We start from the raw sequence: 14,384 nt of genomic DNA on the forward strand, positions 1-14,384 counted from the left end.
CTGCCAACTTTTAGAAGCCATAAATAGGAAGATTATAATTCTTGGATTTCATCACATATATTCCACCACAGTCTAGGTGAAAAAAGGTCAAGATAAAAGGCATACATATCTACAGTTACAATGCGAATTGACCATTAAATTTAAAATCTTAAACTAACAAAACATAAAAATGGTTACAAGAAAATGTACCTAAACATTCTCATTTATGACACTTAAGTGAATAATAATATTTATGTCACACCGACACACGCAACAAAATGCATACCGTTCCGTATTTTCTCGCGTAATTAACGCACTTTTTTGACGAAAAATACAGGCGAAAACTTCGGATGCTTAAATTATTCAAGGAATTCAGATATTTACAATCCATTTACGGTACATTTAAAAGATACATCAAATATAATATAAACACAATTGGTTCAACCACGGCCGTGGTTAAACTCGTTTGTGGTTATCGTCATTTAGCGTAAAATTCCGGAGTGAGATTTTTTCTGAAAAGTCAAGTAGGTAGGTACCGTAACTTAGACATGTGGGATCGAAGTACCGACACTGGAAAATCTTCTTCCCATTACGAGCTGACAATACGACCTGAAATAAACATGAACTAATAAAAGTACAATTCATGTAATGTCATAACAATGACATACGGTACCGACAAAGAAAAAAAAACTGTCTAACAGAGAAGGGCCGGGCATCGAAGGAGGGACCCTACTACATTACCCCAAACCGTTCGTATCCAATCTTGTATGAGTGACGTGTCCATCCACCCTTCTTCTTGAATACGAACGTGGATCACTCGCAGAAATTTTGCTTTAGGCATTGATTTTTTGTTTTAGAACAGTGTAAGGTGCAAGCTTTCTGCCATCAACTGTTACAGCAAGCATTGCAGTACATCATTGTTTTTTGTTTCCGGTAGCGCGTACGATAACACTGTATCAAATACAGTATTTGACTGTATGTTCCTTTCTTATAGACTGTTCGACTTTGTGGCATATGGAAACTGATTGGCGTCTGAGCTGCGGCTCCTATACGGGAGATCAAATATTCCTTCACTTTACGCTTCTCAATCATAAAGCGATGAAAATGGTTTAAATTTCGTCATTTTTTGGCATGATGATGTTCTTCGTCGAAGAGGAAGTCCATTTCTCTTCATAAAATTAATCAAGTCTCGGCTAACCATCAAATCTAAAACACTGATTCCATGTGCAGCGGCTATTTCTCATTCTTTAAAATATTGCATTTCGTGAGAAATGGCTTATCCAACGTTGCGTAAGAAAATCATATATTTAAGCAGATCCTCCTCTACTTGCGGAAACGTGCCACATTTTGGTCCGCGAAATGCTTTGCTAGACTTGTTGGCCGCTTGAAGACCACTTCTGTCGCCGCGGTAGCGCAAGTTTCATTTGGGCATTGAATACTTGCTGCCCGCTGCCCTATTCCCGTATGTTTCGGCGTAACTGATCACCGCGAGTTTGTATGATGAAGTATTACTCGAATACTGTGGAGTGACAAACAATTTTGAGATCACAGAATGTCCCGTACCGGTACCCGAAACTCTCGTAAAACCAAGACAGACCTTGGTAAAACTAGTGCAGTGGGATTTCCTGCCGGCTAATAACAGTACGTTGCCCTGTATTTGGAATGCCCGCTTTCGCAATAGGAAGCCTGGAGTAGTTGAGCGCCCTATCCGGAAGCCAAATTGTTCATCAGGTATCACTGAGTCCGTTAGAGCTGTTACAGTCGGTTAAGTATTAGAGTGGATAGGAGCTTGAGCTCCGTATTCTCCAAAGCTATACCTCGATAAGAATTTGGATCATCCGTCTTGCCTTTGCCCATGTATAGGAGTTTTATGGTGGAGTATTTACATTTCTGTGGTATCTTAGCCTGAGCCACGCACTGGTTAAATAAGACAGTTCAGGCCTCAGCAAGATATGCGCCACTTTCCTTCAAATGTTCGTTGAATTGTCAGAATTTGACTCGCTATTGAAATTCTTGTTTACGTGTTGTTGTTGTTGTTCTTACTATTACCGTATTTCTTTCCTTCTTAATCTGTTTACCCTCCAGGGTTGATTTTTCCTTCGGACTCGGTGAGGGATCTGAACTCTACCGCCTCAAGGGCAGTGTCCTGCAGCGTGAGACTTTGGGTCGGGGGATACAACCGGGAAGTGGCTGTGGCCTTAAGTTAGGTACGGTACCATCCTGGAGGAGAAGTGGGAAACCACAGAAAACCACTTCGAGGATGGCTGAGGTGGGAATCGAACCCACCTACTCAGTTGATCTCCCAAGGTTGAGTGGACCCGTTTCAGCCCTCATACCACTTTTCAAATTTTGTGGTAGAGCCGGGATTCGAACCCGGGCCTCAGAATGTGGCAGCTAATCACGCTAACTACTACACAACAGAGGTGGACTATTATTGTTATTCTTCTTTTTTCTTAATCTGTTTTCCCTCCAGGGTCGGTTTTCCCCTTGGACTCAGCGAGGGATCCCCTCTCTACAACCTTAAGGCCAGTGGCCTGGAGCGTGATACTTTGGATCAGGGGATACAACTGGGGAGAATGACCAGCACTTCACCCAGGCGGCCTCACCTTCTATGTTGAACAGGAGCCTTGTGGGGGGATGGGAAGATTGGAAGGGCTAGACAAAGAAGAGGGAAGGAAGTGGCTGTGGCCTTAAGTTAGGTACCATCTGCATTTGCCTGGAGGAGAAGTAGCAAACAATGGAAAAAACCACTTTGAGGATGGCAAAGGTGGGAATCGAATCCTCCTCTACTCAGTTGACCTCCCGAGGCTGAGTGGACCCCGTTCTGGGCCTCTGGGGGTGGCAGCTTATCACGCTAACCACTACACCACAGAGGTGGTTATTATTATTATTATCATCATCATCATCATCATCAGACACACCTTATTCAAATAAATTACATGCTCAACTATTTCCAAGACTGTTTGCTAAATTATTATATTCAGATGTATCTGGACTCAAATACCACATCCATTTTTGTACTCTTTTTTCCAATTTCCTCCTTTTTTTACCAGGTTTCCAGTATTGACCACTAAGCTTTTTCCAACTGTGACTCATTTTAATTAAAATTGAAACATAAATCACATAGTGGTAGGTACTAGACAACTGCACTCTTTACTGTTTCAAACTCAACTGAACTGTCAGCCAAGCGTCCGATTGCTAAAATGACTGACAGTACGTTCTCTGAATTTGAACCAGCGATTTAGTCGTGCGGTTAGGGGCACGCAGCTGTGAGCTTTCATTTGGTAGATAGTGCGTTCGAACCCCACTGTCGACAGCCCTGAAGATGGTTTTCTGTGGTTTCCCACTTTTACATCAGGCAAATGCTGGGGCTGGTCCTTATTTAAAGCCACGGTCACTTCCTTCCCTCTACCATACCTTTCCTATCACATCGTCACCATAAAACCTACCTGTATTGGTGCAACAAAGTGACATAAAGCAGATTGTCTAAATGGACATTCCTGAATGTTGATACTGATTACTCTTATCGTCTTATGGCACCATTAGCGGTGTCTTTCATCACAAAGCTTATGATTGCAAGCAACGAGATTTGTCTTGCTAAAGCATCTTAATATAATACCATTATGTTCTTTCAGATTAACAAATTAGACAGTATGGCGTTGAAACAAGGGGCTAACAATCGCATTGTGACGACGTGACGTTAATACTTAAATAAAACCTGTCCTATTTCCGTTGCTAGACCTTTCATTAAATTTGAGCTGATTGTTGCCGACGTCCCAATTCATTGTGTGTTCTCTTTTCAGGAGGTGTGAACAAAAGGTTTAAAATAAAACATAAAGTATCAACTTAAAAACCGCTACCTACGCGCTGGCCTTCTGAGTTCAAGTTGGCGTGTTCGATCCCAGCTAGTCCGCTGGTGATTGAATGTGCTGAAATATGGCAGTTTCGTGTTGACAGATTAACTGGCAGGTTAAAGAACTCCTACGAAACAAAATTTCAGCACCTTGGCGTGTCCGAAAATCGTAAAAGTAGTTAGTGGGGCGTAAAATCAATATTATTAACATCCCCACTATATTCATTTTTCATGTAATAATAAAGGTATAAATAAAACGATAAATACATTTAAAAAATTGAACATTTTAACAAATATATTGGCGAGTGACATTTTTGTGATTATTCCCCACCTGAACATTCCGAGTGGGCCTAATATTTACGTGCTGTTTGCAATAAGCAAGTGCAAGAATGTTGACAGTCTGAAAGATGGTCTTGGTTAAACAAACCGCCAAATGGTGGCATGGACACATGTTTGCAGTATGACCAATACAATTGTCCGAAACATCGCTGACAGCCGTACAGAAATAGCTTCTTATAATACTAAGTTAATTAAAAAGAGTTGAAAATTTCACTAAAGACGTATTTAAACATCGAAAGTCATTCAATATGTTATGATAAAACACGCTTTTAAAAATCATCAAAGTAAGTAGTGGATTTCCTACTATGACAACTATAACAGTCGGCTAAATGACAGTTGCACTATAGAATTTTGAGGAAACAAATGATACGTTAATGCGCAATTTTCTCGTTTGTAATGGTGAAGGCAATCTGGCTCGGATAAGAAAGATTAGACCGAATGAATTTTGCATGCATTACCTTGTAATACTATCACCATGAACATCAACCCAGTAGCAAACCTTACATTGTGCCTATCAACTAAAACACAGCAGAATGTGTCGTGAATATTCTTTGCAATTTCTATCGCATGTACCACCAATGCAAAATATTATTACCCAGTGAACTTTTGAATTAGATATCAGATCGCTTCTAAAGAAAAATTAAATAATTCAGGAGTATTGAGAGTTGTACAAGTTGGGTAGCAACGACTGCTCATTACATTTACTACATTAGTACATTGTCCTATAGCTGGTAAACGTCATGTACGAAGGGAAATATGTAACTAAAAGAATGAATGTGAAGTGGCGCTGTTATACCAAAGTTGGATTCTAATTAGTCTCATATGTTAGCACTCCGTGACCTCGGCTACGAGCAACCATCAACCTTGAAGTTGAAAATTAGCTGCTGCATGATTTTCAGTGCAATTACTCCGTGTTTATAAGAATTATTCGATGAGAAAAATACTTAAAGTGACAAAAGCGGGGAATGTATGTTCAAGCGGGTTGTGCTGTTAGTGGTTGATGTGTGTGTAGTTAATTTAGGTGGTCGTAGTTTATAGTGTTATTGCTGGTACAATGCACACGATTTTCCGGAGTGTTTTAGTTTTGTGTCTCCTTGTCTGTGGGTGCTGCGATGGTCAGCCCAGTGAACCTGAAGTTAATCGTGAAATACGACAAGAAAGAACCTTCAAACCATCGTATTCCAGTGGAAATGTTTTGACTAGAACTGCAAGTTCCCATTCGTTACTGGGCGATACTGTATCGCACTCACAATCAGCTGGTTTCGAAGCAGGTAACGTTATTACATTAGTTCATGCACTGATTAAAAAGAACACTCCTTCAGTTTTCAGAGTAATATTGCTTTACACTCACGTTGTGTTTTCCCGGAATTTTGTCGATTGATATTATATAGGCTAACCTTAAAATGAGGACTTCTTGCGGTTTTTAAACGACCATTCATTGTTCTTCTGAAGTTTAAAAGTGACATTTGTCAAATGTAGAAAGTCCGCTGTTTTTTTACACAGTGATGAGATTTCAGTCAGTTTGATACAATATAAAGGTACCATTATTGTAGTGAATAGTTTTAGTTCCTCATTTTAAGGTGTAGGCCACTGCAGACTTCTTTTCAACTCATGTTCATTGAATTGTAGATGAAACTCTGAATTTGCATATTTGTTTCATTTCTTAATATTCACTTATTAGCCTACATTGACACAAGTGTTGGTCTGACCTAATTTCTTTCCTCCATCAGACACTCGTATTTCACTCGAATCCATTGTAATCAAAGTAAACCTCACTGTTATAAAATAGGCTACATTACTGTTATCTTTCCTCTAAAATATGAGGTTGTGCAGAGATGACTAGATTTGAGAAATTCTATGGAAGCACAATGTTATACCAGAAACTCTATGCATTTCTGAAACTGAAAAACAGCATATAGGAGTGTCTGGACTACAGGCCTGTTTTGAAATGGTACAACCTCATTGGGGTCTTTTACTAAGATAGAGAATAATTGTCATGTTGTAGCTTCTAATTACAGTATGTCATTCCAAAGTTGGCAGCAGACTGTAGCTTATTAGGCTTGATTAAAGGTGTTGAAATTTGTTCCAGAAAATCTGCAGAACCTTTGCACGAAGAAAGTTTTGTGAAAATAATGCTAGAACCAAATGAAAAAGTTTAAAATAAACTTTTGAATTCCATTTCATTGCCCTGTTTAAGGAGAGGACCAAGGAAGTCCACAGGTCTGGTAGAAGATCTCCTGCATCTTCAACAACTAGATGATACATTGTTATTAAGTGTGGTTAAACAAGAACAAGTTGACACAAATTGTTCACAAATAGATGCTTTAGCTCCCATCTAAGTTTATCACTGAAAACTTTCTTAAGAAGCAACATGATACAAGAGAATGAATCATGTTATCATATGCCACTCACATCAAGATTTATTGGACCTTCTCAACTTAGACGAGCAAGGTGACAGATTTATTGCAGCCACTGACTATTGCAGGACAGTCCTGGTCCAAGCAGCACTGAAAGAATAGATTTAAGAAGAGTAATCAAGATGAACTTATGTGTGTAACTTTGCTTTTTGCATTGAACAGTTTTCTCATTTTAGGCTCTGATATTTTTGAATTTCATGAATAACTGCAAGGTAACTTGACCTTATATATTCTACTGCGTGCTCCTGTTTAACTTGAATAAATCAGTAAAAATTGACATGACCTAATCCAAAATTCCAAGGATGTTTTAATGGCTTCCTTTGATATCCCTCCCAAATTTTACATGCCAGAGACACCGATGAGTCAAGCCATCTCCAGTGGGGAGAGAGGGGCTGTCTACATGGTTGCGTCAGCGTGTCTGCGCTCGGTTCAGAAGGTATTATGTTGGAGCGTGGTCAGCCATATGGTGTGTTGCTTGTGAACACTAGGGTTATATTTTCTGTTTGCACAATACCGCATAGCAGGCAGTATGATCGTCACCAACTGTTTACTTTCCGTGTGGCCAAAGGATCCCAACAACTAACTGTAGCCTATATACTCTCTTGCCAAATTCTCTGCAACATAATGAAATACCGGTACTGATTTTAATGATTGCTGTTGAAGAGAAATGCTTCACTGCTATTGTTTGGTTTAATTCCATTTCTGCACCTTCTGAAAGGTTTGGACTATTTCAAATTCACTTTTTCTCTGATCTTGAAGCCAAAATAAGATGTAGCATTTTACTGAGGAATCCAACGTTATGTTAATGTACTTGGTTGCAAATCCATCTTATGTTTTATAAATTGATTGTATATGGATAGGTTTGGGAAAATCAATACTTTTTCCCACACTTCCAACCTTTCACCACATATACGTATGCATGGAAAAACTGTCCTTTGTTTACATCTCGCGGCCTTCTCGCAACGGATGTAGTCAAGTGATGCACAAGGCTGCCAATCTACTTAAGAACTAAGCCCACAGGATGGAGCTGCAAAGCCTGGATGATGGGTGATATGGTGACAAGCAAAGGGGGTCCGCAGGTTAGAAGATGCAAAGTGGCCTCAGTCCTCTAGTTTCCTGTGAAAACACCATTGATCTGTACGGTTAGGGTAGGGCCTGAACAAGATCATTGGTCTGCACGGGTTAAGTAGGACCTGGACAAGACCATTTGATAGGGACAAGGAAAGGAAGTCTGGGGGCGTAACCCCCTAGGTGAGGTGAGAAGCCGTGAAATGTCCGTAGGCCTCCAGCTTCTTGTGGAAACGCCATTGGTCTGTTCTGGTTAAGGAGAGTGGTGGTGGTGACTATTGTTTCAAGAAGTACAACTAGGCAACCATCCTCTATATATCACTAATCAGAGAGAAAAAATGGAAGGGGTCCGACATTTCGAAAAACGAAGGTATCGGCCAAAGGAAGACAAGGGCCATGAAGGGCATGAAAATGAAAGACTCCCTAGGCCTCCATACATAATACCGTCGGGGTCGGAAAAGAACAAGTGTTGACAAAGGGAGGTTGGATAGGATAGATGAAAGTGAGGAGCCTGGCACAAGTAAGTGGAAGTAATGCCAGGACTCAGCTGAGGGCCCCGTGGTCGCCAACCCATGCTCCAAAGTTCAGAGCCTTTGGGGCCCCTTTTAGTCGCCTTTTTAGTACAGGCAGGGAATACCATGGGTGTTATTCTACCGCCCCCACCCACAGGGGGGCTGGTTAAGGAGACCCCATCTCTCCTCTTGACGCTCATTCCAAGTAAAATTTCATTAATTTCTTTTCCTTACAATGTTAGAAACCTAAGGTAGTGCAGGGTAAATTTTATTAAATAAAATGAATAAATTATTTTTTCCATTCTGGGGTATGAAAACACATTATCTCCATCGATAAGCATGGGGTAAAGCAAGACGCCTGGTGGCCATGATCGTTAAGGCGATGAGTCCGTATGGTCTGATACCGTGGTTAGCCGGTTCAAGTCCCGTGTGTTGATCATTCTTTTGTCATTAGAATGTTGGCCGATAGGGGAGGTGGTGATATACAATTTCTAATCGCTAGATTGCGTGCCAAAAGTCTGGATTAAATTCCAAACCTCTATGCAATGCTCATGTGGGATGAGGGCATACGACTCTTGTTAAAGGTGATTCATCCCTAGTAGACATCGTCTCTATTTGCCCGCGGTGTAATGGCAGATTCAGTGGACTTATCATCTATTATTATTTATCAGGAGATTATCTTAATTATTTGTTTCACAATTTTGTCTCCAGAGAAACATATCTTAAGTCACAAAATGAGTTTTCTTTTCAAAGGAGCTTGGAGCTTTGGACTTAATTTAACCAGCTATTCGTTCACACATACAGAGGAAATGTCAAAATATTAGATATGTTGTGCATTGTATGTGTGTTTATCGTGAGGCTTCAACATTAATATAGGTATATATATTTTTATAAGTTGCTTTACATTGCATTGATAAAGGTAGGTCTTACGAAGACGATAGGATAGGAAAGGGCTACGAGTGGGAAGGAAGGTGTGAAAATGGGAAACCATAGAAAGCAGTCTTCAGGGCTGCCGACAATGAGGTTCGAACCCACTATCTCCCGAAGGCAAGCTCACAGCTGCGTGCTCCTAACCGCATAGCCAACTCACTTGGTAACATTAATATTTACTCAAGTTTATACACTAATACTTTGTTGCCACGACAGAAGGATTTTATATTTGGGCTGTTCCTGACCCAGTATTTATCACTGTGTACAACATTTGCCCTACATGATTGATTGTGGAGTTTACACCATCACTTTTGCTATATGCGCCACTTCATCAGAAATTTATCAAGAGAACATGACATCAATTAAGGCATGCGGAGAACTAGGCCAAATAGCACTATTGAGATTCAACAAAACTGGATTTCAAAAAGATACAGTACGAGATTCACTTGGTTCTTCTTTTATCCATTTGAGTACAGTGATTTCGAAAGTACTGTAGCATTTTTTTTGCCCTAGAAAGGAACAAGTTAACATCATCAATTAATAGGTTCTGAATATTTTGATAGGTGGCCAAATATCTTACACTAATAGTCTATTGACTCCATAGTTCGTGATGATGTTAATGAAGGGGTTGTGGATCGTCAAATCTGGTATGAATTTCGTAATAGTAAATCAACAAATTTTAAGTGAGCCGACCTTTCAACGTACAAAAACTCCTCGGAACGACAAAAAGAATAAAGAAAGGCATAAGTGGAGAAGGTAAAATATGCAGGTACAGAGACGAACAACTGAAGCTAAAATGATATGTTTGGGGAAAGATTAATTGAGCATAGTTAAGTTACAGGAAAGCAACAGTAAAGACTGTAAATTCGCAGACCTCTATGTCTAATGTAAGAATGTCAGAAGACGCAGAGTAAATGCTGTTGGCTTTACGTCGCGTCGATACAGATAGGTCTTATGGCGACGATGGACAGGAAGCGGCCGTGGCCTTAATTAAGGTACAGCCCCAGCATTTGCCTGGTGTGGAAATGGGAAACTACGGAAAACCATCTTCAGGGCTGCCGACAGTGGGATTCGAACCCACTATTTCCTGAATACTGGATACTGGCCGCACAGAGTAAATGAGACAGGCTAAGTTAATCATATTGGACAAGGCAACCATGGCTCGCCATTATGCTCTTTCAGTAGTAGATCAGGTGCACATAATGAATAAAACATCACCTTTCGCTAGGAAAGTGATCTTGCTTGGTGCTGACTTTCGATAGTGCCTATTAATGGGCCCTGACTTTGCGCAGTCTTCAGTTGTCAACATTTGGAACTGAATGGTGGCATGATTTTATGTTGTGAAGTGAAAGCACAAGAATATTTATTTTTAAATAAGCTGAAATCCCATTTAGAACCAATTATTGCAGCATGATTGGTAGATCTGAAGACTTTTACCAGAAAGCTAGAGGAAATAAAATGGCACAAAAATAAATGTAGGTAACTCTTTATTACAAAGCGGTGTTTTGCTGCCATTCTGCAGGTTTGCATATAAAGTACCAGAATTTACAGTTATGTTTATTTACTTTGTAATTCTGGCAGCCACACACAGACATGGGTTACGGAGTGCTGATACTGTTACTGTCCATAGTATGTGTTGCACTACTGTTTAACATGATAGCACAAGAAGTTAATAATAAATATACTAAATCCATTGGTGAAGTGGGATTTATTTCATCTTCCTTTATGTACTTTGTCATGACTACTCCATCATGGTTTCTTCTATTTATTTCAACAAAATGTGTGAATACGTTATCAACAGTTTCCATAACTGTAGCCTACTTATGATATTCATCTCAGTTTAGAAAAATGAAGTATAAGCCTAAGAGATGGCACTATGTACTATCTCATACTCATAACCTACTCCAACCCTGTATTAGTGAGGAGGATGTGAGAACAAATATTAAGATGAATCAGAACTTCACTTGTATTTTCCCATGACGTTAAAATCACATCAGTAATAATTTGGCACAACGTCTTGAATATAAATCTGAATTATAAATAGTAATAATAATCAGTCCATAGACTGGTTTGATGCAGCCCTCCATGCCACCCTATCCTGTGCAAACCTTTTCATTTCTACGTAACTATTGCGTCCTACATCTGCTCTAATCTGCTTGTCATATTCATACCTTGGTCTACCCCTACCGTTCTTACCACCTACACTTCCTTCAAAAACTAACTGAACAAGTCCTGGGTGTCTTAAGATGTGTCCTATCATTCTATCTCTTCTTCTCGTCAAATTTAGCCAAATCGATCTCCTCTCACCAATTCGATTCAGTATCTCTTCATTCGTGATTTGATCTATCCATCCCACCTTCAGCATTCTTCTGTAACACCACATTTCAAAAGCTTCTATTCTCTTTCTTTCTGAGCTAGGTATCGTCCATGTTTCACTTCCATACAATGCCACGCCCCACACAAAAGTCTTCAAAAACATCTTTCTAATTCCTATATCAATGTTTGAAGTGAGCAAATTTCTTTTCTTAAGAAAGCTCTTCCTTGCTTGTGCTAGTCTGCATTTTATGTCCTCCTTACTTCTGCCATCGTTAATTATTTTACTACCCAAGTAACAATATTCATCTACTTCCTTCAAGACTTCATTTCCTAATCTAATATTTCCTGCATCACCTGCCTTCGTTCGACTAAACTCCATTACTTTTGTTTTGGACTTATTTATTTTCATCTTGTACTCCTTACCCAAGACTTCATCCATACCATTCAGCAACTTCTCGAGATCTTCTGCAGTCTCAGATAAAATAACAATATCATCGGCAAATCTCAAGGTTTTAATTTCCTCTCCTTGGACTGTGATTCCCTTTCCAAATTCCTCCTTGATTTCCTTTACTGCCTGTTCTATGTAAACATTGAAAAGGAGGAGGGACAAACTGCAGCCTTGCCTCACTCCTTTCTGGAATGCTGCTTCTTTTTCAAAGCCCTCGATTCTTATCACTGCAGACTGATTTTTATACAGATTGTAGATAATTCTTCGTTCTCGATATCTGATCCCAATCATCTTCAGAATCTTAAATAGCTTCGTCCAATCAACATTATTGAATGCCTTTTCTAGATCTACGAATGCCATGTATGTGGGCTTGTCCTTCTTGATTCGATCCTCTAAGATCAGACGTAAAATCAGGATTGCTTCACGTGTTCCTACATTTCTTCTGAAGCCAAATTGATCTTCTCCCAACTCAGCTTCAACTTGTTTTTCCATTCTTCTGTAAATAATACGTGTTAAAATTTTGCAGGCATGAGATAGTAAACTAATGGTGCGGTAGTTTTCACACCTGTCAGCACCGGCTTTCTTGGTAATAGGTATAACAACATTCTGCCGAAAATCGGATGGGACTTCTCCTGTCTCATACATCTTACACACTAAATGGAATAACCTTGCCATGCTGGTTTCTTCTAAGGCAGTCAGTAATTCAGAGGGAATGTCATCAATTCCAGGTGCCTTATTCCTATTTAGGTCATTCACAGCTCTGTCAAACTCTGACCTCGAAATTGGGTCTCCCATTTCATCAACATCAACAGCCTCTTCATGTTCCAGAACCAAATTATCTACATCTTTACTATACAGTTTGAAAGAAACGATTCATAGGGAAACTTTACTTTTTTGCAAAGGCTTTGTTTCACTTCCTCAGAAGTGAACTGCTACTGTTCTGATAATGCCAGAACATTTGAATTTAATTGACCTGTTCCTCCACGGAGGGTTGCGCCAGTTAAGTTTGGATGATTTTGATGTACCTTTTGTCCTCGGCTATTCCTTTTCTGTAGACCCGGCTGTATTATATGCGATAGCCGTGGGCATAGACTATTGCCCTACATCTCCATTTCCACTCTAGAAGACTTTGACGGAGAACAGGAATATTGTCCCATACCTCCTTGCACACTTTCCAAAGACACTCAATACTGGTGGGACATCTAGAAGAAATCCCTCTTTTCAGGGGACCAAAGGCACAGAAATCCATTGGCAAGGCATTCAGGGATTTGAGAGGGATGTCACTAAATTATGACACGGACACCCTATCTACTTCTTTTCTCTCGTAGTAGGTGACTGATGATCTGGCAGTATGACTGGATGCTTTATTCATGTGGATCCTGACATTTGAAGCATCCTCACCGTACAGTCAAGGGATATCTTTGTCGAAATAGGGGTCCATGACATTCTTCTGGAAGTAGGTAGCATTGATCTTCAATTTTTTGGCACTCTGATGATTCTGAGTTTACCTCGAGCACAGTATCCTGCCACTACCATGAACTCCCTAGCAAATTGCCTGGGGTCTGTTGGTGTTATCCAAATAAACCAAAGCTTTATCCAGGGTAACAACTGACTGTCATTTATCCCTGCTAGGTAATTTCGTACAATTTTCTGGCATTACTGAATCGTTCTTTAATATGCTTTGCTTTCAAAGCATGTCCATGTGTCTTATGCCACCTTACCTGGTTCAGACCTTTTTTCATTATACGGTAAACTGTACCTGTAGATGTGCTTGTGTAGCTGGCAAGGTGTCTTTGAGTTGGTGGATTTTCTTTCAGGACAGCAGCCTTTACCTTCTTAATGATGTCCAGAGTCCTGGAGGGTCAAACTCTCTTCCGCAGCAATTTTCTTTGAAGTTATTGTTTCTGATGGGAAACCATTCTGATGTGATTTTATCACATTGCCTACAGATGACTTACTAGTGTTGAGACCTTTCATTTTACACTGTTGTACAATCCTTAATGTGGGAAATTAGCATCGGAACGGTCAATAATGTAGCCTTGCCATATAACTGCAATTCGGCAGGCCGTGAGGAAACGATGGTATGATATGACTGTACACGGCACTTCTCTAAAACACACTGACTGGACAGAACAAAAAAATGACATGCAACTGCTTCCAGGAACTCAAAGTCGCGTCCTGTATTAACTGGGGCAACCCTCCGTATTGATGAAATGATGCACTCACTTGTCAGCGAATGGTTCTCTGTGTGCAATTACATTTCTAGAAGTAGTTTATGTCGCTATTTTTGTTCCAAATCTGAGATTTTCTCGACTATGAGTTTGGAAATATAAAATAACAAAGCCATCAGATTAATAAAAGAAAGGGAGGAATTCATTATAAATAAAATCAGGAGCAAAGAAAGGCAAGGTAAGAAGACAGAAAAGAATAGAATTGAGATTATGATGATACCGTGTGTTAAGTATAAACTAGTGCAACTGAAAAGACTGAAAGACTGTCATAGTTAAGGGGATGAGAGATCA

At 39.8% G+C, this 14,384-nt stretch overlaps 1 protein-coding gene across 3 annotated transcripts in view; it reads left to right on the forward strand.

Annotated features, from left to right (window-relative positions):
• Positions 1 to 5,017: 5,017 nt before the first annotated feature.
• Positions 5,018 to 14,384, forward strand: part of Stim (stromal interaction molecule) — a 424,265-nt gene continuing 414,898 nt past the window's right edge. For all 3 annotated transcript variants that reach the window (XM_067143252.2, XM_067143251.2, XM_067143253.2), the window contains exon 1: positions 5,018 to 5,442. In XM_067143252.2, the coding sequence (XP_066999353.2) occupies positions 5,226 to 5,442 (217 nt within the window). In that variant the 5' untranslated portion in view covers positions 5,018 to 5,225. The remainder of the gene's footprint in view (positions 5,443 to 14,384) is intronic.

The sequence above is a fragment of the Anabrus simplex genome, chromosome 3, assembly GCF_040414725.1.
Source record: "Anabrus simplex isolate iqAnaSimp1 chromosome 3, ASM4041472v1, whole genome shotgun sequence".
Taxonomy (NCBI): domain Eukaryota; kingdom Metazoa; phylum Arthropoda; class Insecta; order Orthoptera; family Tettigoniidae; genus Anabrus; species Anabrus simplex.